We start from the raw sequence: 25,381 nt of genomic DNA on the forward strand, positions 1-25,381 counted from the left end.
GTATCTGGCATTCCTGTTACCTATCCATGGGGACTCAGAGGGTATTGTTATTCCTGCGTCTACTGGAGGTGTTCTGAAGGGATTGTAATTATTCCTGTCTTGTGTTCAGTGTGAACAGTGTTCGATAAATATATCCTGTGTATCTGGCATTCCGGTTACCTGTCCATGGGGACTTCATGTCTATTGAAGGTTTGCATAGGGAATGTTAATATTCCTGATTAGAGATAGATCCCTGTTTCTGGTCCATGGGGACTTTGTGTCTACTGGATGTTCTGGGGGATTATGCTATATGCCTGTCTGTTCCTAAAGTCTGTTGACTTATCTGTTTTCCTGTCTTGTGTTTTGAACTCTGTTCATTAGGTCTTTATTCAGATATCTGGAGTTCTGTACATGACTATCGATCTATAGTGTCCACGACCACGGATCTATAGTGTCCCCTGTGCTGCTCACTCTGAACTTTATCTGTCATAGAGTTCTATGTTCCTGTTATGTTTCTGGTTTGTGACTGACTATTTATTAGTATGTGTTTTTAATAGGCCCTTGCACTTATAAACTGCACTTATAAACGACAACTGGGACCGGTGCCCAGTTGTCGATCCACCGGTTAGGGTTGATGGGCAAGTAGGCAGGGAGAGAGCGATTGTAGGGTCAGTTTAGGGCTCACTCTCCCTGACAAATATATTTATAATAAAACTTACTGGCAATCCTTGAAGACCTGCTTCTCCTGGGGCTCCAGGTTCTCCAGAGTCACCCTAAAAATAAAAGTAAGATAAACAAATTTAATTGACAAAGGTCAAGGGGGTAACTCAAAAACAACAGAAGAGGGAAACATATAACTGAACACATAAATAAACTTTAATAAGGCCCTTGTGACCATAACATTTCCTTTCTTGGTATATTTTTCTTCTAAATTGAATATGATATAACTGCTTTTTAAAAGAATAACTGGTGCCTTGAAACTCAATCTTCTTGTCAAGTGGAGGTTTGTAAAGGAATTTGAAGAATCACTTGGAGAGTTGGTTATACTTTAAATGCATAAGATTTATTTGGCTAAAAACACACAGAGGCTAGATAGGGGCTCCGGCAGAACAAGTTCTAGGTAATAGAATTCCATTGTGCATATTGTCTTGCCAGTTGCAATACTATTGGTGAACTTTTGCTTGTGACTTTACCTTAGTGACTTTACCTTACGTTCTGTGCCACAAAATGAGGTATACCACTAAGCTATGTACTAAAACAAGACCAATTAGGGTCAGTGTTGCCTACATTTCAAATGTAGACATACACATTTAAACATGTACAAGTAGATCTATACCACACCACATGCATCACAAATACACTTCTTTGTTTTTTTTTGTGGCTAAGAAAACCATAGAAAGCAGAACTTTTCTATACCACAAGAAAATCACAGCCAGTTGAACAGGACAAAACATAGCCAACCAATCATTAGCTGGGGCATTGCTTTGTCTGGACCAGTGACTGGCTGATCCTGTTCCAGTTCCTTGTCTCCAAGGGAAAGAGTTGAGCAGCTGGTGACCAGAAGTCCCTGGAACGGGAGCTGTGGGGGACCCGTGTACATAAGTATGATTATAAATGTTTTCATTATTATTACATAATGCCCAGCTAAATATAAAAAAAATGTGTTATACCAGAACACCCCTTTAATCATGCTTGTACTATAATAAGATTGATGCAGCTGTGATTAAAGATTACGTTTTTCTTACATACTATGTTGTTCACAGTAGTCACTCTCGCAGCTTACAAGTTAACAGTTTGCTGGATATTGTGTTTTTTGCTTGTACCATTGTATTTATAAATGTTTAAACCATATTTGAAGAATTAAGATCCCATTAACATGAATCAAAGCAAAACATGCACATTAAATCATGTTAACAGTGTTAGGTATCATATTGGTTGTTGGCCTGTAAGAGCAAAGTGTTTTATACCTCTTTTAAGTCATTATCATCAGTACGTAATGCCAGAATAGGTTCTAATGGTATAATAATGGGAAGGATCAATCAAGTTCTATTCATAGAATGGTGACACTTCTTAAATGTCATTAACCTTGTCAGTTTTAGATATCTGCATCAAACGTTCTACACTTTATAACACTCATTTCATTTGGCGTAAGCATTATAGAATGGGATATTAAATAAGTCATGTGTTTCATGACATTAATGCTGTGTACTTGATATATGACAGCATTATTATCATTGACTGCAATGAGGTGCTGAGAGGATAAATGCCACTCCAATGAAATCCCTTTGTGTTAAATCATCAAACCATATCCAGATAATTTTTGCTGTTCCTGTAATGTGTGAAAACAAACATGTACTTAGCAAACTATGCAGGGATTATCTTCTTCTAGACAATCCTTTAGCCATTATCTCACACCAACAAATAGGCAAACATATCAAAGATTCACGCATTGTATTTGGCTGCCTTGCTTGGAAGGGAAGCGGGTCCTGTGTTTAATTGAAGAGACACATTTGGTCTATGGAGTTTTGTTTTCACACAATCCTCAATTGGAAAATTGCAAATCAGTTCTTCAAAAATCATCACATATTACCCAAACCAAAAAACTTAGACACCTATTTGTAGAAAGCTGTTTGGGATTTTGTCTGTTATCATTACACAGCTGGGCGTTTGTTGACTAGCACACCTCATGGGGATACTGAGCTTCATCAAAGGCATTGCTAGCCAACCAATGCAATGCTTTATACTGTTGAAGGGCACGAATCCCTAAACATGGGTGATTTACTATTTTTCCCATGGAGCATTGCTAAAAGATAAGTCTCAGTACATCCTACCCCTGATCTGTTTGATCATCTCTTGCCACTGATGAGGCACAGGAATCCAGATGACTACAGATGGGTCTCTCTTCTTTCAGAGGAGTGTTTTCCTACCATGAGATATTTTTCTCTATCTAGAGGAGAGCTAATTTTCATACCTTGCTACCTAAACAAAAGTCAGTAATACAATACTAAGTGTTCGTTGCTTATCATTACCTTTGTTCCTGGCATTCCAGGGATTCCATCACGGCCATCGACACCAGGCAATCCCTAGAGAAGAAAACACGTTCTTAGTAAACAATAAATTCTTTATAGATTTTGTATATCATCATTAAATTCTGTGTCATTAAAGGGAACCTGTCATTCATTTTGTGTTGCCTAAGCCTCGAGTCATTGGGTGCAGTCCCTGATGGCTTCTCTCTCCGCCCCACCAGCCTTCATTGATAGATCTCTACCCAATAACCAAACAGGGTGAAAGCTATCAATCAAAGCCAATGGAGTGGGGAGAATAATACATTTATTAACATTGAGCACAGGATAGCAGCCCCAAACTGTCTATAGTCCTCAGAACCAGCCAAGGCTACAAAACAAAGAATCTAACTAAATTAATATTTTAGCTTAAAAGTAACGTGTATTATTGAATAAAGGATTCTTGTACAATCACACTCTATAGCAGTTGATCTAACTTTGGATAGGATATATTCTCCTGGTGCCTGAAAAATTCAGATTTATATGTCAGATGCTGAAGTGTGAATCATTACTCATGTGAGCATGTTGTTACTGCTCAGGAGTCAGATGGAAGCCTTTTGTACATCAGTTCTTGGCATTGTACATGGTGATCTGCTTATGAGTCTGCTTGGCCAAGAAAACTTCATGAACTTCTTAAAGATACTTTTTCTTACAGATGCATTTTGTATTGTGAGTGCAGCAAATATGGAGAAATTATTTTTACGTGTTGCAAGCCTTGCTGCTCATGAGTCCTGCAATGTATGCATGTATCAGCTTTGTCTGAAGAGAAATTTGATAAACCAATTGGTTGGCAATATGGCATTCTATGGCTGTACACATTGGAATCAATGATTTCAGTATTATCTATTCTACTGCTAATGTTAGTCTACAACTATGGTTGTAGGTGAAGTAGTCAGACCTAGAATTGTGTTGTCATTTAAAACAATACTGTAAATACATACCGATTCACCCTTAGAACCTGGCATTCCAGTGATACCTCTTGGTCCAACAGTTCCCTGATGATATAAAAAAAAATATGTAAAAAAATATTGTTAATTGCAATATTATGGTAAAGATTTCTAACTTAAACTGACTCTACAGCCACTATGGTTCCTTTTAGATGGACAAACTGCTTCCGGATATAAGCACCAATACAGTAGGTCAGCACGCATTAAAAGGAATGTTTTACAGTTTAAATATTGTAAGAGAAAACCCACACAAACATTGGTGTGGACCTTCAATTACACCATTGCGGACCAACTAGCAATGTTCTCTAGGGCCGCATGATCCCAGCAATCACCTACATAATGATTACCACACAAAATAGGGTCTTATAAAAAAAAATCTTTAAAAAAAAATGATAAAATGTCTAGGTATTGTTTTTAATGGATATATATTTATGTAGCTGTTGTTGGTCAATAACATTTTTTTTATAAATAAAGATTAGAATATACTTACTCTATCACCTTTTGGTCCAGCTTCTCCTATTGAACCTCTTTGACCTTGGTCACCCTGGATGAAATAGGAAAATAAGTTTATATTTTTGCAGATACTCTTATTTATATAATATTGATTTAAACTCTTATTTCTGAACTAAAAACTCGAATGTATATATATAGATAGAGTGCATTCAGAAAGTGTTCAGACTCTTTGACATTTTTTTATGTGCTAAAATAAAAAATAAAGTTTTCCCCATCATTCTGCATCTAATACTCAAGCACAAACAGAATGTTAAAAAAAAATCTTTGCTAATTTTTATAAACTAAAAAACTAAAATACTGCATGAAAATAAGTATTTAGACCCTTTACTCAGTACTTAGTTGAAAACACCATTGGCAGCAATTACAGCCTTCAGTCTCCTCGGGTATTATGCCCCAATTTGCCAATTTGCCATTGTTCTCTGTAGATCCTCTCAAGTTTTGTCAGGTTGGATGGGGACCGTCAGTGGACAGACATTTTTATTCTCTACAGGGATGTTTGATTGGGTTCAAGTGAGGGACTCTGGCTGGGCCACTAAAAGACATGACCCTTGACCCTAAGCCCCTCCTGTCTTGATTTTGGCTCATTGTCTTGTTAGAAGGTGAATCTTTGGCACCGTCTGATGTTTTCATTAAGAATATATATTTCACTTTTGTTTATTCAACTTTCCTTCAACACTTACCAATCTACCTGTCCTAGCCACTGGAAAAAAAAACATAGCATAATGGTGCCACTGCCACGTTTCACTGTGGGGATGTTATTGCACAGGTGATGAGCAGTGCCTAGTTTCCTCCAGTCATGCTGCACTGAATTGAGGCCAAAAAGGTAAATCTTCAGACCAGAGAATCTTATTTCTCACAGTCTGAAAATCCTTAAGGGGCTTTTTTGCAAACTCCAGGTGGACTTTCATGTGTCTTTAACTGAGGAGAGGCTTCTTCCTTGCCACTCTGCCATAAAGCCAAGATTGTGGAGTGCTGAAGTGATAGTTGACCTTCTGAAAGTGTCTCCCATCTGCACACAGGATCTCTGGCTCAGAGTGACTATTGAGTCCTTGGAAATCTCTCTCTACTAATTACTTGGTTTGGTGGGATGGATCTAAACTTCTTCCATTAAAGAATTATGGAAGCCACTGTGCTCTTGGCTTTCAGTGCAGCAGAAATATTTTATGCCCTTTTCTCCTGATCTATGCCTCCCCACAATCCTGTATCTGAGATCTACAGCCAATTGTTTCCCCCTCATGGTTTGGGTGTTGCTCTTTTGTGCATTGTCAGCTGTGAAACCTTATATATATATACACAGTGTTGTATCTTTCCAAATCCTGTCCAGTCAACTGAATTTACAGTCAAGGGGGGACATGTATCATTATTTGTGTATGGTAGAAGCATTTTACCCCTTTTCCCGAACTCTAAATTATGAGCAGAAGCGCTAAATTTATCAATCAAGCGCAATGAGCTTCATAAATTGCGAGTAAATATAGTAATCTCCTCAATCCACTCTTTGGAAAATAGAATCAATGATTTAGAGCATCTTGCTACGTTAAGTCCAAGATGGCTTATATTTGCGCAAAAAAAACAGCTCTTGCGGCAAAATTTTGGGTGTAAAAACAAAAGTACGCAGTTAATAAATTCATGTGTTCTATAGATGTCACTCCAAGGTACCCTGATTCAGCCACATCTGGAGGACATGCTCTACCAAAACGTGCGCAAAAAAATGCGGAAAAAAAGGGCTTGTGCAAAATTTTGCGCAAAAAAATACACACAAAAGAGGGGTAAAATCTTTGATACATGTCCCCCAAGGTGTATAAATATCTTAGAGATGATCAAGACGAGTGTAAGGCCTAGTCTTTAGCCTCATAGCAAAGGGTCTGAATACTTATGTCTATTTGAGATTTTATTTTTCATTTTTAATAAATGTGCATATATTTCTAACATTCTATTTTCAAATTCCAATTGTAATGTACATTTTTGTATTTTTGTGTTTTTCTGTCTTGGGGTCAGTTTAGACACTGGTTTTTATGTCTGAGGGTTTAAAACCCTAGCTCTGCTGCACTCTGGTTGCTGGTGATTTGTGCAATTTTGACCATGTCTGCTTAATCATGCACCTTGTATTTATAAACTCTAACTTTTGTGGAGTGGGGTGTCCAGTGTGTTTCTGTTCTGTGTCCCAGTGTGAACAGAGTTCTATCTTCCTAATCAGTTTAGTGTTTAACATTCATTTCTTCTGTTCATCCCCTGCATATTCTGGTTTCTGCTGTATACTTATTCCATACCTTGTCTTGTTCATTTATTCATGTCTGCCATTTATCTGGATTCCGGTTTCTGAACTGTTTGCTAGTACACTATACTCTGCCCGGTTTTTGAGTTTATATTCTGTCTGGTATATCTGCTTGTTTGGTAGTTTTTCCGTTCTGTTTCTGGGCTGTGACCAACTGCGTTTATTATTTGTTTTTATGCCCATTGCACTTTAGCATAGTAGGGAACTGCACCATCGTTGTTGATTCGCCATTTAGGGCAGATGTCTAGTAGGCAGGGAGAGTGTTATTAAGGACAGCTTAAGGCTCACTCTCCCTGTCCCCCAGGTCATGACACCAATTATTGGGAAGGGAGTAAAATAGAAAAGTGATCCTCTATATATATTTCATAACATAAACATTACAACAGCGCATAATCTAGGAGCGTCTTTTTAGAAAGTGCTACAACAATTACACCAAAACGTTCACTGACACTAATATAATTCATGAACAAAAGAATATATATATATATATATATATATATATATATGTATATATATATATATATAAAACAGCTATACAATGATTTATCTGACACAGAAACTCACAGCAGCACCAGCAACCCCTTGAGGACCAGGCTCTCCATCTCCCCCACGAGCACCCTAAAAAGGAGATAAAAAAGGAGATAAACATTATGAAAATATAGATGCCTCACATAATAATATTTTGAAATAACTATGCTTTAAGTCCACCTGTATATGAAGAACATTTTGGTTATTAACCCACTACGATCTTACATACTTCTGCAGATTGGTCAGTGTTATATTAATCTTCTTTGCCTTTGCAACTTTTTATAGAGACAAGGTTTAATATACATTATATATTAACATATAACAACAATTTTTATACACATTGGCACCGCTTTTTAATCTGCCTGAAACCAAAACGGTCTGGTTGCAATTAGAATCATATTAAACAATATAAACATTTTTTAAAATGTATGTATAAAAAAAGATGAACAAATGTCTATATACTTTGTATTCTTGAAAGAAAAAATGCTGTCTTGCCCATGCAGCTATTGACTGTGTGTATTAGTGAGGCGACAAAAAACAGGAAGTGTGGGTGGATAAGCAGGGCTCTGTGCAGTGAGGACAGGCAGGGCTCTGTGCAGTGAGGACAGGCAGGGCTCTGTACACTGAGGACAAGCAGGGCTCTGTGCATTGAGGGAAAAGCAGGGCTCTATACACTGGGGACAAGCAGGACTCTGTGCACTGAGGACAAGCAGGGCTCTGTGCACTGAGGACAAGCAGGGCTCTGTGCACTGAGGACAAGCAGGGCTCTGTGCATGGAGGACAAGCAGGGCTCTGTGCACTGAGGACAAGCAGGGCTCTGTGCACTGAGGACAAGCAGGGCTCTGTGCACTGAGGACAAGCAGGGCTCTGTGCACTGAGGACAAGCAGGGCTCTGTGCACTGAGGACAAGCAGGACTCTGTGCACTGAGGACAAGCAGGGCTCTGTACACTGAGAACAAGCAGGGCTCTGTGCAGTGAGGAAAAGCAGGGCTCTGTGCAGTGAGGACAAGCAGGGCTCTGTGCAGTGAGGACAAGCAGGGCTCTGTACACTGAGGACAAGCAGGACTCTGTACACTGAGGACAAGCAGGGCTCTGTGCAGTGAGGACAAGCAGGGCTCTGTGCAGTGAGGACAAGCAGGGCTCTGTGCAGTGAGGACAAGCAGGGCTCTGTGCAGTGAGGACAAGCAGGGCTCTGTGCAGTGAGGACAAGCAGGGCTCTGTGCAGTGAGGACAAGCAGGGCTCTGTGCAGTGAGGACAAGCAGGGCTCTGTGCAGTGAGGACAAGCAGGGCTCTGTGCAGTGAGGACAAGCAGGGCTCTGTGCACTGAGGACAAGCAGGGCTCTGTACACTGAGGACAAGCAGGACTCTGTACACTGAGGACAAGCAGGGCTCTGTGCAGTGAGGACAAGCAGGGCTCTGTGCAGTGAGGACAAGCAGGGCTCTGTGCAGTGAGGACAAGCAGGGCACTGTGCAGTGAGGACAAGCAGGGCTCTGTGCAGTGAGAACAAGCAGGGCTCTGTGCAGTGAGGACAAGCAGGGCTCTGTGCAGTGAGGACAAGCAGGGCTCTGTGCAGTGAGGACAAGCAGGGCTCTGTGCAGTGAGGACAAGCAGGGCTCTGTGCAGTGAGGACAAGCAGGGCTCTGTGCAGTGAGGACAAGCAGGGCTCTGTGCAGTGAGGACAAGCAGGGCTCTGTGCAGTGAGGACAAGCAGGGCTCTGTGCAGTGAGGACAAGCAGGGCTCTGTGCAGTGAGGACAAGCAGGGCTCTGTGCAGTGAGGACAAGCAGGGCTCTGTGCAGTGAGGACAAGCAAGGCTCTGTGCAGTGAGGACAAGCAGGGCTCTGTATACTATGGACAAGCAGGGCACTGTGCACTGAGGACAAGCAGAGCTCTGTGCACTGAGGACAAGCAGGGCTCTGAACTCTGAGGAAAAGCAGGGCTCTGTACACTGAGGACAAGTAGATCTCTGTGCACTGAGGACAAGCAGGTATCCGTGCATTGAGGACAAGCAGGGCTCTGTGCACGGAGGACAAGCAGGGCTCTGTACACTGAGGACAAGCAGGGCTCTGTGCACTGAGGACAAGCAGGGCTCTGTGCATTGAGGACAAGCAGGGCTCTGTACACTGAGGACAAGCAGGGCTCTGTGCACTGAGGACAAGCAGGGCTCTGTGCACTGAGGACAAGCAGGGCTCTGTGCACTGAGGACAAGCAGGGCTCTGTGCAGTGAGGACAAGCAGGGCTCTGTGCAGTGAGGACAAGCAGGGCTCTGTGCAGTGAGGACAAGCAAGGCTCTGTGCAGTGAGGACAAGAAGGGCTTTGTACACTAAGGACAAGCAGGGCTCTGTATACTATGGACAAGCAGGGCACTGTGCACTGAGGACAAGCAGAGCTCTGTGCACTGAGGACAAGCAGGGCTCTGAACACTGAGGAAAAGCAGGGCTCTGTACACTGAGGACAAGTAGATCTCTGTGCACTGAGGACAAGCATGCATCTGTGCATTGAGGACAAGCAGGGCTCTGTGCACTGAGGACAAGCAGGGCTCTGTGCACTGAGGACAAGCAGGGCTCTGTGCAGTGAGGACAAGCAGGGCTCTGTGCAGTGAGGACAAGCAGGGCTCTGTGCAGTGAGGACAAGCAAGGCTCTGTGCAGTGAGGACAAGAAGGGCTTTGTACACTGAGGACAAGCAGGGCTCTGTATACTATGGACAAGCAGGGCACTGTGCACTGAGGACAAGCAGAGCTCTGTGCACTGAGGACAAGCAGGGCTCTGAACACTGAGGAAAAGCAGGGCTCTGTACACAGTGCACAGAGATCTACTTGTCCTCAGTGTACAGAGCCCTGCTTTTCCTCAGTGTTCAGAGCCCTGCTTGTCCTCAGTGCACAGAGCTCTGCTTGTCCTCAGTGCACAGAGATCTACTTGTCCTCAGAGGACAAGCAGGGCTCTGTGCAGGGAGGACAAGCAGGGCTCTGTGCACGGAGGACAAGCAGGGCTCTGTACACTAAGGACAAGCAGGGCTCTGTACACTGAGGACAAGCAGGGCTCTGTGCATTGAGGACAAGCAGGGGTCTGTACACTGAGGACAAGCAGGGCTCTGTGCACTAAGGACAAGCAGGGCTCTGTGCACTGGGGACAAGCAGGGCTCTGTGCACTGAGGACAAGCAGGGCTCTGTGCACTGAGGACAAGCAGGGCTCTGTGCACTGAGGACAAGCAGGGCTCTGTGCACTGAGGACAAGCAGGGCTCTGTGCACTGAGGACAAGTAGGGCTCTGTGCACTGAAGACAAGCAGGGCTCTGTGCAGTGAGGACAAGCAGGACTCAGTGTACAGAGCCCTGCTTGTCCTTAGTGTACAGAGCCCTGCTTGTCCTCAGTGTACAAAGTACAATCAGGGCTCTGTGCAGTGAGGACAAGCAGGGCTCTGCGCAGTGAGGAAAAGCAGGGCTCTGTGCACTGAGGACAAGCAGAGCTCTGTACACTGAGGACAAGCAGGGCTCTGTACACTGAGGACAAGCAGGGCTCTGTACACTGAGGACAAGCAGGGCTCTGTACACTGAGGACAAGCAGGGCTCTGTACACTGAGGACAAGCAGGGCTCTGTACACTGAGGACAAACAGGGCTCTGTACACTGAGGACAAGCAGGGCTCTGTACACTGAGGACAAGCAGGGCTCTGTACACTGAGGACAAGCAGGGCTCTGTACACTGAGGACAAGCAGGGCTCTGTGCAGTGAGGACAAGCAGGGCTCTGTGCACTGAGGACAAGCATGGCTCTGGGTACTGAGGATAAGCAGAGCTCTGTACACTGAGGACAAGCAGGGCTCTGTACACTGAGGATAAGCAGGGCTCTGTGCACTGAGGACAAACAGGGCTCTGTACACTGAGGACAAGCAGGGCTCTGTACACTGAGGACAAGCAGGGCTCTGTACACTGAGGACAAGCAGGGCTCTGTACACTGAGGACAAGCAGGGCTCTGTGCAGTGAGGACAAGCAGGGCTCTGTGCACTGAGGACAAGCATGGCTCTGGGTACTGAGGATAAGCAGAGCTCTGTACACTGAGGACAAGCAGGGCTCTGTACACTGAGGATAAGCAGGGCTCTGTGCACTGAGGACAAGCAGGGCTCTTTACACTGAGGACAAGCAGGGCTCTGTGCACTGAGGACAAGAAGGGCTCTGTGCAGTGAGGACAAGCAGGACTCAGTGTACAGAGCCCTGCTTGTCTTTAGTGTACAGAGCCCTGCTTGTCCTCAGTGTACAAAGTACAATCAGGGCTCTGCGCAGTGAGGACAAGCAGGGCTCTGCGCAGTGAGGACAAGCAGGGCTCTGTGCACTGAAGACAAGCAGGGCTCTGGGTACTGAGGACAAGCAGAGCTCTGTACACTGAGGACAAGCAGAGCTCTGTACACTGAGGACAAGCAGGGCTCTGTACACTGAGGACAAGCAGGGCTCTGTACACTGAGGACAAGCAGGGCTCTGTACACTGAGGACAAGCAGGGCTCTGTACACTGAGGACAAGCAGGGCTCTGTGCACTGAGGACAAGCAGGGCTCTGTGCACTGAGGACAAGCAGGGCTCTGTGCACTGAGGACAAGCAGGGCTCTGTGCACTGAGGACAAGCAGGGCTCTGTGCACTGAGGACAAGCAGGGCTCTGTGCACTGAGGACAAGCAGGGCTCTGTGCACTGAGGACAAGCAGGGCTCTGTGCACTGAGGACAAGCAGGGCTCTGTGCACTGAGGACATGCAGGGCTCTGTGCACTGAGGACAAGCAGGGCTCTGTGCACTGAGGACAAGCAGGGCTCTGTGCACTGAGGACAAGCAGGGCTCTGTGCACTGAGGACAAGCAGGGCTCTGTGCACTGAGGACAAGCAGGGCTCTGTGCACTGAGGACAAGCAGGGCTCTGTGCACTGAGGACAAGCAGGGCTCTGTGCACTGAGGACAAGCAGGGCTCTGTGCACTGAGGACAAGCAGGGCTCTGTGCACTGAGGACAAGCAGGGCTCTGTGCACTGAGGACAAGCAGGGCTCTGTGCACTGAGGACAAGCAGGGCTCTGTGCACTGAGGATAAGCAGGGCTCTGTGCACTGAGGACAAGCAGAGCTCTGTACACTGAGGACAAGCAGGGCTCTGTACACAGAGGACAAGCAGGGCTCTGTGCAGTGAGGACAAGCAGGACTCAGTGTACAGAGCCCTGCTTGTCCTTAGTGTACAGAGCACTGCTTGTCTTCAGTGTACAAAGTACAATCAGGGCTCTGCGCAGTGAGGATAAGCAGGGCTCTGCGCAGTGAGGACAAACAGGGCTCAGTGCACTGAAGACAAGCAGTGCTCTGGGTACTGAGGACAAGCAGGGCTCTGTACACTGAGGACAAGCAGGGCTCTGTACACTGAGGACAAGCAGGGCTCTGTACACTGAGGACAAGCAGGGCTCTGTACACTGAAGACAAGCAGGGCTCTGTACACTGAAGACAAGCAGGGCTCTGTACACTGAGGACAAGCAGTGCTCTGTACACTGAGGACAAACAGGGCTCTGTACACTGAGGACAAGCAGGGCTCTGTACACTGAGGACAAGCAGGGCTCTGTACACTGAGGACAAGCAGGGCTCTGTACACTGAGGACAAGCAGGGCTCTGTACACTGAGGACAAGCAGGGCTCTGTACACTGAGGACAAGCAGGGCTCTGTACACTGAGGACAAGCAGGGCTCTGTGCACTGAGGACAAGCAGGGCTCTGTGCACTGAGGACAAGCAGGGCTCTGTGCACTGAGGACAAGCAGGGCTCTGTGCACTGAGGACAAGCAGGGCTCTGTGCACTGAGGACAAGCAGGGCTCTGTGCACTGAGGACAAGCAGGGCTCTGTGCACTGAGGACAAGCAGGGCTCAGTGTACAGAGCCCTGCTTGTCCTTAGTGTACAGAGCACTGCTTGTCTTCAGTGTACAAAGTACAATCAGGGCTCTGCGCAGTGAGGACAAGCAGGGCTCTGCGCAGTGAGGACAAACAGGGCTCAGTGCACTGAAGACAAGCAGTGCTCTGGGTACTGAGGACAAGCAGGGCTCTGTACACTGAGGACAAACAGGGCTCTGTACACTGAGGACAAGCAGGGCTCTGTACACTGAGGACAAGCAGGGCTCTGTACACTGAAGACAAGCAGGGCTCTGTACACTGAGGACAAGCAGTGCTCTGTACACTGAGGACAAGCAGGGCTCTGTACACTGAGGACAAGCAGAGCTCTGTACACTGAGGACAAGCAGGGCTCTGTACACTGAGGACAAGCAGGGCTCTGTACACTGAGGACAAGCAGGGCTCTGTACACTGAGGACAAGCAGGGCTCTGTGCACTGAGGACAAGCAGGGCTCTGTGCACTGAGGACAAGCAGGGCTCTGTGCACTGAGGACAAGCAGGGCTCTGTGCACTGAGGACAAGCAGGGCTCTGTGCACTGAGGACAAGCAGGGCTCTGTGCACTGAGGACAAGCAGGGCTCTGTGCACTGAGGACAAGCAGGGCTCTGTGCACTGAGGACAAGCAGGGCTCTGTGCACTGAGGACAAGCAGGGCTCTGTGCACTGAAGACAAGCAGGGCTCTGTGCACTGAGGACAAGCAGGGCTCTGGGTACTGACGACAAGCAGAGCTCTGTACACTGAGGACAAGCAGGGCTCTGTACACTGAGGATGAGCAGGGCTCTGTGCACTGAGGACAAGCAGGGCTCTGTACACTGAGGACAAGCAGGGCTCTGTGCACTGAGGACAAGCAGGGCTCTGTACACTGAGGACAAGCAGGGCTCTGTGCAGTGAGGACAAGCAGGACTCAGTGTACAGAGCCCTGCTTGTCCTTAGTGTACAGAGCACTGTTTGTCTTCAGTGTACAAAGTACAATCAGGGCTCTGCGCAGTGAGGACAAGCAGGGCTCTGCGCAGTGAGGACAAACAGGGCTCTGTGCACTGAAGACAAGCAGTGCTCTGGGTACTGAGGACAAGCAGAGCTCTGTACACTGAGGACAAGCAGGGCTCTGTACACTGAGGACAAGCAGGGCTCTGTACACTGAGGACAAGCAGGGCTCTGTACACTGAAGACAAGCAGGGCTCTGTACACTGAAGACAAGCAGGGCTCTGTACACTGAGGACAAGCAGGGCTCTGTACACTGAGGACAAGCAGGGCTCTGTACACTGAGGACAAGCAGAGCTCTGTACACTGAGGACAAGCAGGGCTCTGTACACTGAGGACAAGCAGGGCTCTGTACACTGAGGACAAGCAGGGCTCTGTACACTGAAGACAAGCAGGGCTCTGTACACTGAAGACAAGCAGGGCTCTGTACACTGAGGACAAGCAGGGCTCTGTACACTGAGGACAAGCAGGGCTCTGTACACTGAGGACAAGCAGGGCTCTGTACACTGAGGTCAAGCAGTGCTCTGTACACTGAGGACAAGCAGGGCTCTGTACACTGAGGACAAGCAGGGCTCTGTACACTTAGGACAAGCAGGACACTGTACACTGAGGACAATGTACATTACAAAAAAAAAAAAATATATATATATATATATATATATATATATATATATATGTGAACCAGATACAGGTGCAGCACTCCAACAAAATAAGTGATTTAATATCTCATGTCAGCATTACAACGTTTCAGCTCCTCCTGGAGCCTTTTTCAAGCATGCTTGAAAAAGGCTCCAGGAGGAGCTGAAACGTTGTAATGCTGACATGAGATATTAAATCACTTATTTTGTTGGAGTGCTGCGCCTGTATTTGGTTCTTATCTTGGATGGACTCTGATCAAGTCCTTTGGGACGCTGGCACCAATTTTTTGGTTGGACTGGATAAGTAGTGCTGCTTTATTTTGGGAATATATATATATATATATATATATATTTAATGTTATTATCTACATTATATAAAACATTTTTGTAAATGACCATGCTGTGTGGATCACATTAGGCCAGAAAGCAGGAGCCAGATATTTAGAGCCAAGAAATCAGACCTCATCATTAGTGTTGCTCGCGAATATTCGCAATTCGAATATTATTCGCGAATATCGCATATTCGCGAATTCGCGAATATCGCGAATATAGCGCTATATATTCGTAATTACGAATATTCGTTTTTTTTTTTTTTTTTTTTTTTTTTTTTTTCTTCACAGTACACATCACAGTGATCACCCCTCTCTGCTTCCAGCTTGTGTGGTGTAAAGAAGGCTCTAATACCACTGTGTGAGACTGGCGTGCGAAAATTCGCATATGCGAAAATTAGCATATGCTAATTTTCGCATATGCGAATTTCCACACATGCTAATTTTCGCATGTGCGTATTTTCGCGTACGCGAAAATAAAACGCGAATATAACGAATATGCGAATATTCGCGAATATATGACGAATATTCGTCCATATATTCGCGAATATTCGCGAATTCGAATATGGCCTATGCCGCTCAACACTACTCATCATGACAGATCAGGAAAGTCTATACCAAAGCTTTGTTTTTAGAAGATATACCCTACGATCACTGGACAGGACTCGCCTAATGCAAGGTGTTTGGGATTTTTACTGCAATAATGTAATACAAAGCCAGGAAGGTGGCAGGCAATCATAAGTAAAAAACGGAACCTTTGTCTCTTTTCAAATCCAATCCTGGCTTTAACTGAATAAACTTACCTTGTTACCTTTTGGTCCCATAATGCCAGTTATTCCTCTTAAACCTTGTGGTCCCTAAAAGACACATAAATATACATTTGTAGTAAAGCATTCATTGGTTTCTATTCGAGCACACTATAATGGATATCATTTCTCACTGGGGATCGGGGCTGGGTTCACACTGAAATTTCCGACCGGAATTCCACTTAGGTATTTTGGACAGAAATTCCAGTGCACCAGATTCCACTGCGCAGTGCATAATACTGAAATATTGAAATCCTACTGCCAAAAGAATAAATGTATTCATTCTTCAGGAGGAATCGGCTCTACAGACATTGCCGTCTATGGGGACAACAATGTTTGCGCGGTCCTCAAATCCACTGGCTGCAATTATAATCTCAGGCCAGAATATTTCTGGCTTGAGATTCTCAGTGTGAACCCGGTCTAGAAATCACATTGTAGAGATGTTACTTCATATTATTATAATCTGACAGGTTCAAAGCAGCTCATAATTTCCTAGGAAAGAAAATTATATTCCTAAAACTGAACTGTCCTGAGCAGCAATCCTGCACTTCTCCCACACATCAGAGTTTGGAACATTAGAAGAATAACTAAACATTTGCCAATGTTTACTTAAAACTCCAGTTAGAATAGAGACCTCCACAGTTAAAGAGTTTAAAGTCTAAAGCCAGCACATTTACTTTGATTTATGCCACATACTGGTGTAAATTAAAGTTGACATACTTCCGCCAGCTCTTGGCTGGTGTAGATTTCAGTGTATTGGCACACAGACAGCTACTGATGTGCCAATATTACTACGATACTAATGCCTCTTAATAAAATTGTTACATCTTGCTCTAGCATATTTTATATTAAGATCCCTCTCATTTAAGAGGATGCTCAGGTGGAAAAAAAAAATTATGTGGGTCTCAGGTGGGGCCAATCTGCGTTTTTAGGGTCTATTCACGTAAAGTATTCTGCGCAGATTTGATGTGAAGATTTAATGCACAGGATTTTCTGCTGCAGATTTCAATGTAAATCCAATGACTGAATACAACTTCAAATCCTGTACATCAAATCTGCGCAGAATAGTGTACGTGTGAATAGACCCTTAAGGAGCCTCATCAGTAAGAAGCATTTTATTATGAAGCCGAAGTTAAAGTACAACTGCAGTGATGGTTTAGGCATACAGTTTACATTTTTGGACCGCTACTTCCGCCTGGGACTTGCATGAGACTACGGAATTCAATTTAAGGATTTCGCAGAGGTCCTATATAAGTCTATGGAATTAATCCATAGATTGAATGTCATTGTCTTGCGCAAGCAGCTTGAAAATTTTTATTTATATTCTGGAACCATCACTGGAGTTTAATTTTAACCTTTGAATGCTACACCCCCTTTGGCTCTTCTAAACCTCAAAGCATTATCAGTATTAGTGTTGCTGGCGAATATTCGCAATGCAAATTTTATTCGTGAATATCACATATTCGCGAATTCGCGTATATTCGCAAATATACCGCTATATATTCGGAATTACGAATATTCGTTTTTTTTTTGTTTTTTTTCACAGAATACATCACAGTGATCACCCCTCTCTCTTTCCAGCTTGTGTGATGTAAAGAAGGCTCTAATACTACTGTTTGAGACTGGCGTGCGAATTTTCGCACATGCGAAAATTTGTATATGCGAATTTCTGCTTATGTTAATTTTTGTTTATGCTAATTTTCGCATATGCTAATTTTTTCATGCGAAAATAAAACGCGAATATTACGAATATGCAAATTTAGCGAATATATGACGAATATTCGTCCATATATTCGCGAAATATCGGGAATTCGAATATGGCCTATGCCGCTCAACACTAATCAGTATGCACTATGAATTCAGTTTTAAGTGTAAAACATTTTATAAATAATATAAATGTACCGGAGGTCCTTGGGCACCAATGTCACCAAGCCCTCCTTGTTCACCTTCTTCTCCCTGGAATTAAATAAAAACACACAAAATTAAAGTCACGATAAAGAGTAATTCTATCAATACCATTCTCAACAATACAGACAATTCGAGCAAACAAGTCAAAAATCAAGCTACAATGCATGCGTACTGGAGCATATCCTGCATAAGAATGTATGTGAAACAGTCATCTGACATTCACATCAAAGCTTTCGTCTTTCATGTGTACTTTTCATTTATTTTGATGTCTACTAGCCTCCTTATTACATTGCACCAATCCAGCTGAGGTTATTAATTTTCTGGGTAAGGGCAAGAAAACATATAACATTCACAGCTATGTGGCCAAAAACAAAGTCTGCAAAAGCCAAGTGACTTAGCAGTAAACAGCAGTTTTACCCATAAAGCCATGCTGACATTAACAATCCATCTTTAAAGGGTTGTCTGTTAACAGAATATTTTTGGTCCTGCTTTGGTCTTGACATGCCAATTTCTGGATGAAGCAGATCACAGCTACATCCAGTGATTGTCTGAGCAGGCATTTACTAGGCGTCAAGACCAAAGCAGGAAGAGCTGGATAAATACCGACCAGACACCATCGGGATGTCATCCTTGGAGGATTGGGCATATATATGCATTTTATAGGCCAGTATAAGCCTATAAGAAAGGACATTTCCATTAGCGGATAACTCAATAATTGGGAGGTTTTGTATGTAAAACTGCTGCAACATTGTGTTAACATTAATAGTCTAATTATTTGACCACACGTGGGTGTTGTTTTAAGTGACATGCGAATGGTAGCAGACTAATGTATAAAATGGGTATGTGATTATTTAATATCTTATGTTTCACCAATCCAGATAAAATGTGGATCTGAAAACAAAAAAAATGCTATGTAGTCATAAAATCTAAAATGTTGTTTAATTAGTTATTACCTTATGACCTTGTTTTCCAGGTTCCCCGGCTTCACCTTTCACACCTTTGTGGCCCTAAGATGAGGAATACAATACACATAAAGATGATAGTCCATCACAAAATTACATTGGTTAAAAAAAAAGAAGTTCTCTTCCCAGATCTAGCAATGTTAAAAGTTAATTTTCCGTATCAAAAATGTATTAGAATTATTTGCACAATAATATAAAGCACAGTGCTATCTATACATCTTACTATTATCTATAGATTAATCATCTTTGACCAGAAGATTGTTGTTATCTTTTTCTGTCTCTCCCACATTTTTTTTTTAGGGCACATTATATGTTGAAAATTATCAGAAGTTCTTCAGAAGGAACCACCTAACTCAACAAAACCTCCAACATGACCTTTTTCTGGATATGTACCTTCGAATATATTATAAGTATACAGGTATTTCCTCACTAGCATCAGTTTGGTCATTTTTTAGCATCACTTCACTATTATGTTCTTCAGTATATGGTATGTGGCTATTTTTCATTGTCAACAGCACTAGGATCTTAATTCCCTACCAATATATCCATAATTAATTTCCTCATTCTCTATGCCATTTTATACTATATATTGGCAGAGACCCAACTTTGTGGCACCAGGGTTCAGTGGGACTTTATAAGCATAACATGTACATTCTTATAGCAGGAAAGAAATATCCTTCTACTAACAAATTCATTCTCTTCAAAAATTAATTTGTTACTTTGGAAATAGAACAAACTATTCCAGAACATTGCTTTACCTTCATTCCAGCCAAACCTGGATATCCCGGACGGCCTGGTGGGCATGAATTAGGGCACTGAAAATAAAATAACAGCATTGATAAATAACAAATTGAAAGAGAGGAGAACATGGCTACTACTGTTAGTGTTTTTCACACAGAGCTCACCAGGGGATCTCCTTCCGGCAGAGCAACTGTCCCCTGTCGAAAACAAAAATAGACGTTTTCTGTAGTTAGTCAGAAACACATCACTTCAGAAAACACAAGGAAATCAATTGTTATTGAAATTCTGAACAAAATAAAATGCCTTGAATGTTTCATGTGCAGCCACATTATTAAAGGTCTGCCAACTTTGTCTCTCCAACCATTGGGTAGTTGCGCAGGTTATAAATGATTTGTGGATATTACTTGATTTTTTTTAAAGTATATAATGTAAATTATTGTTCATCACAGTTGATGCTGATTTTCTGTTTTGCTAGGCTATTTTCATTTACAAAGTGTAATAGTGTGGCAAGGAAAGGGTGTATTTCCCTAGCTGATCCTTAAGAAACCTTCACCTGGGGCCTAATCAATGAGGCAACAGAGAGGGGAAGTATTTTTAAAAGGAAGTCAGACAATGTAGTCTGGGCTCTCCCCAGAAGACAGCAAGGTGGCTGTAAAGGGGGAAGGCAGAGGTCCTTGTGAGGAGCACACAGCCAGGAGCTGTGAGTGACCCATCAGTGAAGTGGACAAGACAAGGAGTCTTAGCACACACAACAAGAGGCTGCAAACACTGTGTGTGAACAGTGAGTAAAAGGTTTCAGGAAACTTGTGTTTTAACTGGCAGGGAAAAACCCTCCATTTGATAGTCAGGGCATGCTGGGTTGAGTAGTCATTGATTGGACGGTCTAGGGTTTTGTTTGTTCCTGTGTTATGTTTTTATTTATCCTGTGTAAAGTTTTCATCTAATTAACCTGGCGAGGAGCCAGACTTGCATAAAGAACTGTTGTTTGCCTGCTGAATGAAGTAGAAACGTGTCCTGTGGCTGTGTCGAGGACGATTCCAGAGCTATCCCCAGTGTGAAATCCTTACAAAAGTTACTTTAAAGGGGTATTACAGCTTTATACATCTTATCTCCTATCCAAACAATAGGGGATAAGATGTATGATCGCAGGGTTCTCGCCGCTGGGGACCCCCGCGATCTCGGTGCAGCCCCCAGCATTCTGTGCCGGGCTCTGCCTTTGAGACTTGGACATCACGGCACACTCCCTTTTGACATCATGCTACGCCCCTTTATTCATGTCTAACAGACATGAATGGAGGGGCGTGGCGTGACATCATTAGGGGCATGGCCGTAACTTGGGCTGTGGCTGTCTCGAGGCAGCGCACGGCACAGAATGCCGGGGGCTGCACCAAAATCACAGGAGTCCCCATCGGCGAGACCCCTGTGATCAAGCCAGAATACCCCTTTAAAGGTTAGGAATACCTATTCTGTTTGCTACTATTATAGCAACATCCTTACAGCACTGGCAAATTGAAAGACAATTCAGCCATTTCCCATTAAGATATATAAAGGAAAACTTGTCAATAAGGTAACTATATGCCAGTATGCCTATCCCTCTACAAAGTTTATGCAAGAAGCACGGCACTGCTATCTGTGGAGTAGACTCGATGTAGTGTATCTGGATTTGTATGTGAAGGTGGTGGTGCTCTGGTCAGCAGGAGATAGAAGACTTCTTATACATATGGCAAGGTAAAAGATAGACCGGCAGACTCACCACTTTTTCTTTCTTCTTTATTGCGTTAGCGGTACAAAAGCATACTCACTGATACGGGGTACAGGAATGTGCAGTGGGGGGACAAACAGGCAACAGATTCAGTTTCGCACGGTTCACCGTGCTTCCTCCGGCCGGAATCTGTTGCCTGTTTGCCCCCCCCCCCCCACTGCACATCCCTGTACCCCGTATCAGTGAGTATGCTTTTGTACCGCTAACGCAATAAAGAAGAAAGAAAAAGTGGTGAGTCTGCCGGTCTATCTTTTACCTTGCTATATGTATGGCTATCCCTCTGCTGACCATATCTTCGGTTCACCACAAATGTCATTTGTTTGGTTTAATCAACTTTGTCTAACACCTGAAGAGTTTCCCAATAAGAAATATATGCTGTGCCTTCTGAATTACCATTTAGAACCTTTTGTAGAATAAACTCTTGTTTGTTTGTTTTTTTACTGTGTGAAAAGCTTTATTTTTCAATGCCACAATTTTGTCTAATTTATTGATTAGCTTTTATTCATTGTTTTGGAAGGTAATGATATGTTTAAGTGTAGCATATAGACTGCAGATTTTATGCTGTGGTTAATAAATCACTCTAAATAAATAGTAGAAGGAAGCATAAAATCTGAAGTATGTACTCTAAGTGTGAACATACTCTTATTAAAAAAAGTTATAATAAAACCGGTTTTGCTAGTTTGCTTGTTTCGCCAACAACCCCCTCCCCCCCCACCCCCGCAGCGTTTATCGTGTAATAAAAAGAGAATGTTACCTTTATTCTACAGGTAACAAGATGGCAACCAAATAAGTATAGATTTTATTAGTTTTGTATAATAAAAACATGTTATATGGAAAAGACTTTGTGTCGCCCCATTCAGACACACTTTGGGCAATGGAGGTGGGGCCCAGCATACATAGTAACCCTGCCTTCATGCCGGGTTCCACCTCCATTGCTCAAAGCTGTGTTATTGGTCAGAACTGTATTTAAATAGATGGCAGCTGTAGCTGCTATATCATCCCATATGTACAGTATATGGCAGAGTATTCATTTAGCTCTGTAAACACACTCAACAACAATGACACAATTTGAAAGCAGGATGCATGTTCTGCAACCCCTAAAGTTAAACCACTGAGAACCAATAATACTTCAGATTGGTCATCTTAACCAACTAAATCAGAATAAATACCATTAATAACTACCCTCTGTTTCCTATCACTGAGCCAGTTACTTACCCACTTGCACACATTCTCCCCCCGCCCCATCCTTCTAATTTTATGCACCAATCTTTTATGTGGCACCATATCAAATGCTTTGGAAAAATCCAGATATACGACATCCAGCGATTGCCCCATGTCCAGTCTGGAGCTCACCTCCTCATAAAAGCTGATCAGGTTAGTTTGACAGGAAAGATCCCTCATAAAGCCATGCTGATATGGGGTCATACATATATTTTTATCAAGATACTCCAATATAGCATCTCTTAGAAAACCCGCAAACAATTTACATATAACAGGGTAAACTAACAGGCCTATAATTCCTGGGGTCACCTTTTGACCCCTTTTTAAATAATGGCACCACATTTGCTATGTGCCAGTCCTGGGGAACAGTCCCTGTTACTATTGGGTCCCTGAATATTAAAAATAGGGCTCTGTCTATAACATTACTTAAAGGGGTATTCCAGGAAAAAAAACTTTTTTTATATATCAACTGGCTCCAGAAAGTTAAACAGATTTGCAAATTACTTCTATAAAAAAATCTTAATCCTTTCAGTACTTATGAGCTGCTGAAGTTAAGGTTGTTCTTTTCTGTCTAAGTGCTCTGTGATGACACGTGTCTTGGGAAATGCCCAGTTTAGAAGAGGTTTGCTATGGGGATTTGCTTCTAAACTGGGCGGTTCCCGAGATGCGTGTCATCAGAGAGCACTAAGAAAGAAAAGAACAACCTTAACTTCAGAAGCTCATAAGTTCTGAAAGGATTAAGATTTTTAAATAGAAGAAATTTACAAATCTGTTTAACTTTCTGGAGCCAGTTGATACATAAAAAAAAGTATTTTTTCCTGAAATACCCCTTCCTTATTAAAAGTTTAAGATTTTTTTTCCCATTTCACCGTAGATTTTTGGGTAAAATGACTGATGTCATTACAAAGTTGAATTGGTGGCGCAAAAAATAAGCCCTCATATGGATTTTTAGGTGCAAAATTGAAATGGTTATGATTTTTAAAACGTAAGGAGGAAAAAACGAAAGTGCAAAAACAGAAAAACGCTTGGTCCTTAAGGGGTTAAACAAAAACCCAACAAATGAGGGTAGGTTAGGGTTAAATTAACTATCCTATATTTTTAGTGGACATAAATAACATGTGACCGAGTATTATCGAAATATCTCCAGGTGTTTGGAAGTTATGCAGTAACATATATTTCTCATAGACTTGTATGAGACTTTAAATAAAAACCCTGACCCTCGCAAATGGGGGGTAGGTAAGGCTTTAATTACCTATCCTATGTTTGTTGTTGACATGTAAGTATCATGTGTGCCAAGTTTCATGTTAATATCTTCAGCTGTTTGTAAGTGATTCTGGAACAAACACACACACACATACACACACATTTAGTTTGACCGTTTTTTCCTTCCCAATCCTTGTTGTGGAGGAAAATCCACAGAGGAAGCTTTTGACTTCAAATCCCGTCCTCATATATTGTTGTCACATCCCGACCTCCTATCTTGACCTCCTATTCCGATTCCTCCTATTCCTGCCTATCCCGACTGCCTATCCCGACTGCCTATTCCGACTGCCTATCCCGACCGCCTATCCCGACCGCCTATCCCGACCCATAATATGTGTACCAGGTATTCAAATATCTCCAGCCGTACGGAAGTTATGTGGGAACATACATTTCCCATTGATTTGCATGGGGCTTTAAACAAAAACCCTGACCCTCACAAATGGGGGTGGTTAAATTACCTATCCTATGTTTGTTGTTCACATATAAGTAACATGTGTGCCAAGTTTCATGTTAATATCTTTAGCCGTTTGGACGTGATGCTGGAACATACATACATACATACATACACACACACACTGAGTTTTATATATATAGATAATAAAATATTTTACATTGTTCTAAGTTTGATACATGACTACTTACTGGTGGTCCGGGTGGCCCTGGAGGTCCTGGAAGTCCTCTTCCACCAGCATCACCCTACATTAAATATAAAAAAGGTTACATTAATAGTTTTGCTAAAATTCACATAAGCAATTATGTAAAGGATGGGAACAATTCAGGTAAAACAAACTCATGTTGAAAGCCTTTTGTGTAAAAATGCCAAAAATGTTATTTGCATTTCCAAATAATGGGGAATAAAAATATGTTTAAAGACAGAAAAAATACAGGCGACATGTTCTTTAAAGGGTCGTTTCTTTTTTTCATTTCTCTATGAGAAGTTGTGTACTAACCCACTGTACTTGAAGCGCATCAAATCCATCAAGAGCAAGTGACAAATCAAACCTATTTTGACAAAACTTCTGCTCTTATAAACTTACTGTGCAATTTTCAGCCCACCATTATCCCATACTAAATAAAAGAATAAATGAAAATTGCTTCTCTTGGGAAGATGAAAAATGTACATGTAATTTAAAAATCAAATCTGTCAAGATTTGGATTTATTGTAAAATATATTTGTATGTGTCACAGGAAAGGCCTTTTCATTTCAGGAACAATTTGGAATTTTTCTAGAGACAACCTCTAATTGTGAATGCATTAGATGACAGAGTTTTAATTCTGCACGTAAACGGCAACGCCAGCAGAGGGGATTCTATTGAACAATGACAGCACTTGTCAATGAGCGACGTTATGATTTCTTGTGTCCTCCAGCTACCTTATGGGGAAGCTGCAGTTTGAAATGTTGCCGACTTGCACAATAGTCAGTCTTTCTAGACACATTGATGTTCTCGGCCATGTTTAGTCTGAGTTTATATTGAACTATTTAATCAATAGCTCAATGCCACATTGAAAATAACCTTTGTGGGCATTCAGGTTGTGCTTGTAATGTCAATAGGTTATAGTTTCCAAGCGCAACACTTCATTA

At 42.8% G+C, this 25,381-nt stretch overlaps 1 protein-coding gene across 1 annotated transcript in view; it reads right to left on the reverse strand.

Annotated features, from left to right (window-relative positions):
- Positions 1 to 25,381, reverse strand: part of COL9A1 (collagen type IX alpha 1 chain) — a 187,484-nt gene that overhangs the window by 49,621 nt on the left and 112,482 nt on the right. The window contains exons 15-25 of the mRNA XM_056563580.1: positions 24,442 to 24,495; positions 19,718 to 19,750; positions 19,571 to 19,627; positions 18,804 to 18,857; positions 17,845 to 17,898; positions 15,940 to 15,993; positions 7,338 to 7,391; positions 4,479 to 4,532; positions 3,983 to 4,036; positions 3,009 to 3,062; positions 699 to 752 (exon numbers count right to left, since the gene is read on the reverse strand). Coding sequence (XP_056419555.1) covers positions 699 to 752; positions 3,009 to 3,062; positions 3,983 to 4,036; positions 4,479 to 4,532; positions 7,338 to 7,391; positions 15,940 to 15,993; positions 17,845 to 17,898; positions 18,804 to 18,857; positions 19,571 to 19,627; positions 19,718 to 19,750; positions 24,442 to 24,495 — 576 coding nt within the window. The remainder of the gene's footprint in view (positions 1 to 698; positions 753 to 3,008; positions 3,063 to 3,982; positions 4,037 to 4,478; positions 4,533 to 7,337; positions 7,392 to 15,939; positions 15,994 to 17,844; positions 17,899 to 18,803; positions 18,858 to 19,570; positions 19,628 to 19,717; positions 19,751 to 24,441; positions 24,496 to 25,381) is intronic.

The sequence above is a fragment of the Hyla sarda genome, chromosome 3 (assembly GCF_029499605.1).
Source record: "Hyla sarda isolate aHylSar1 chromosome 3, aHylSar1.hap1, whole genome shotgun sequence".
Classification (NCBI taxonomy): Eukaryota; Metazoa; Chordata; class Amphibia; order Anura; family Hylidae; genus Hyla; species Hyla sarda.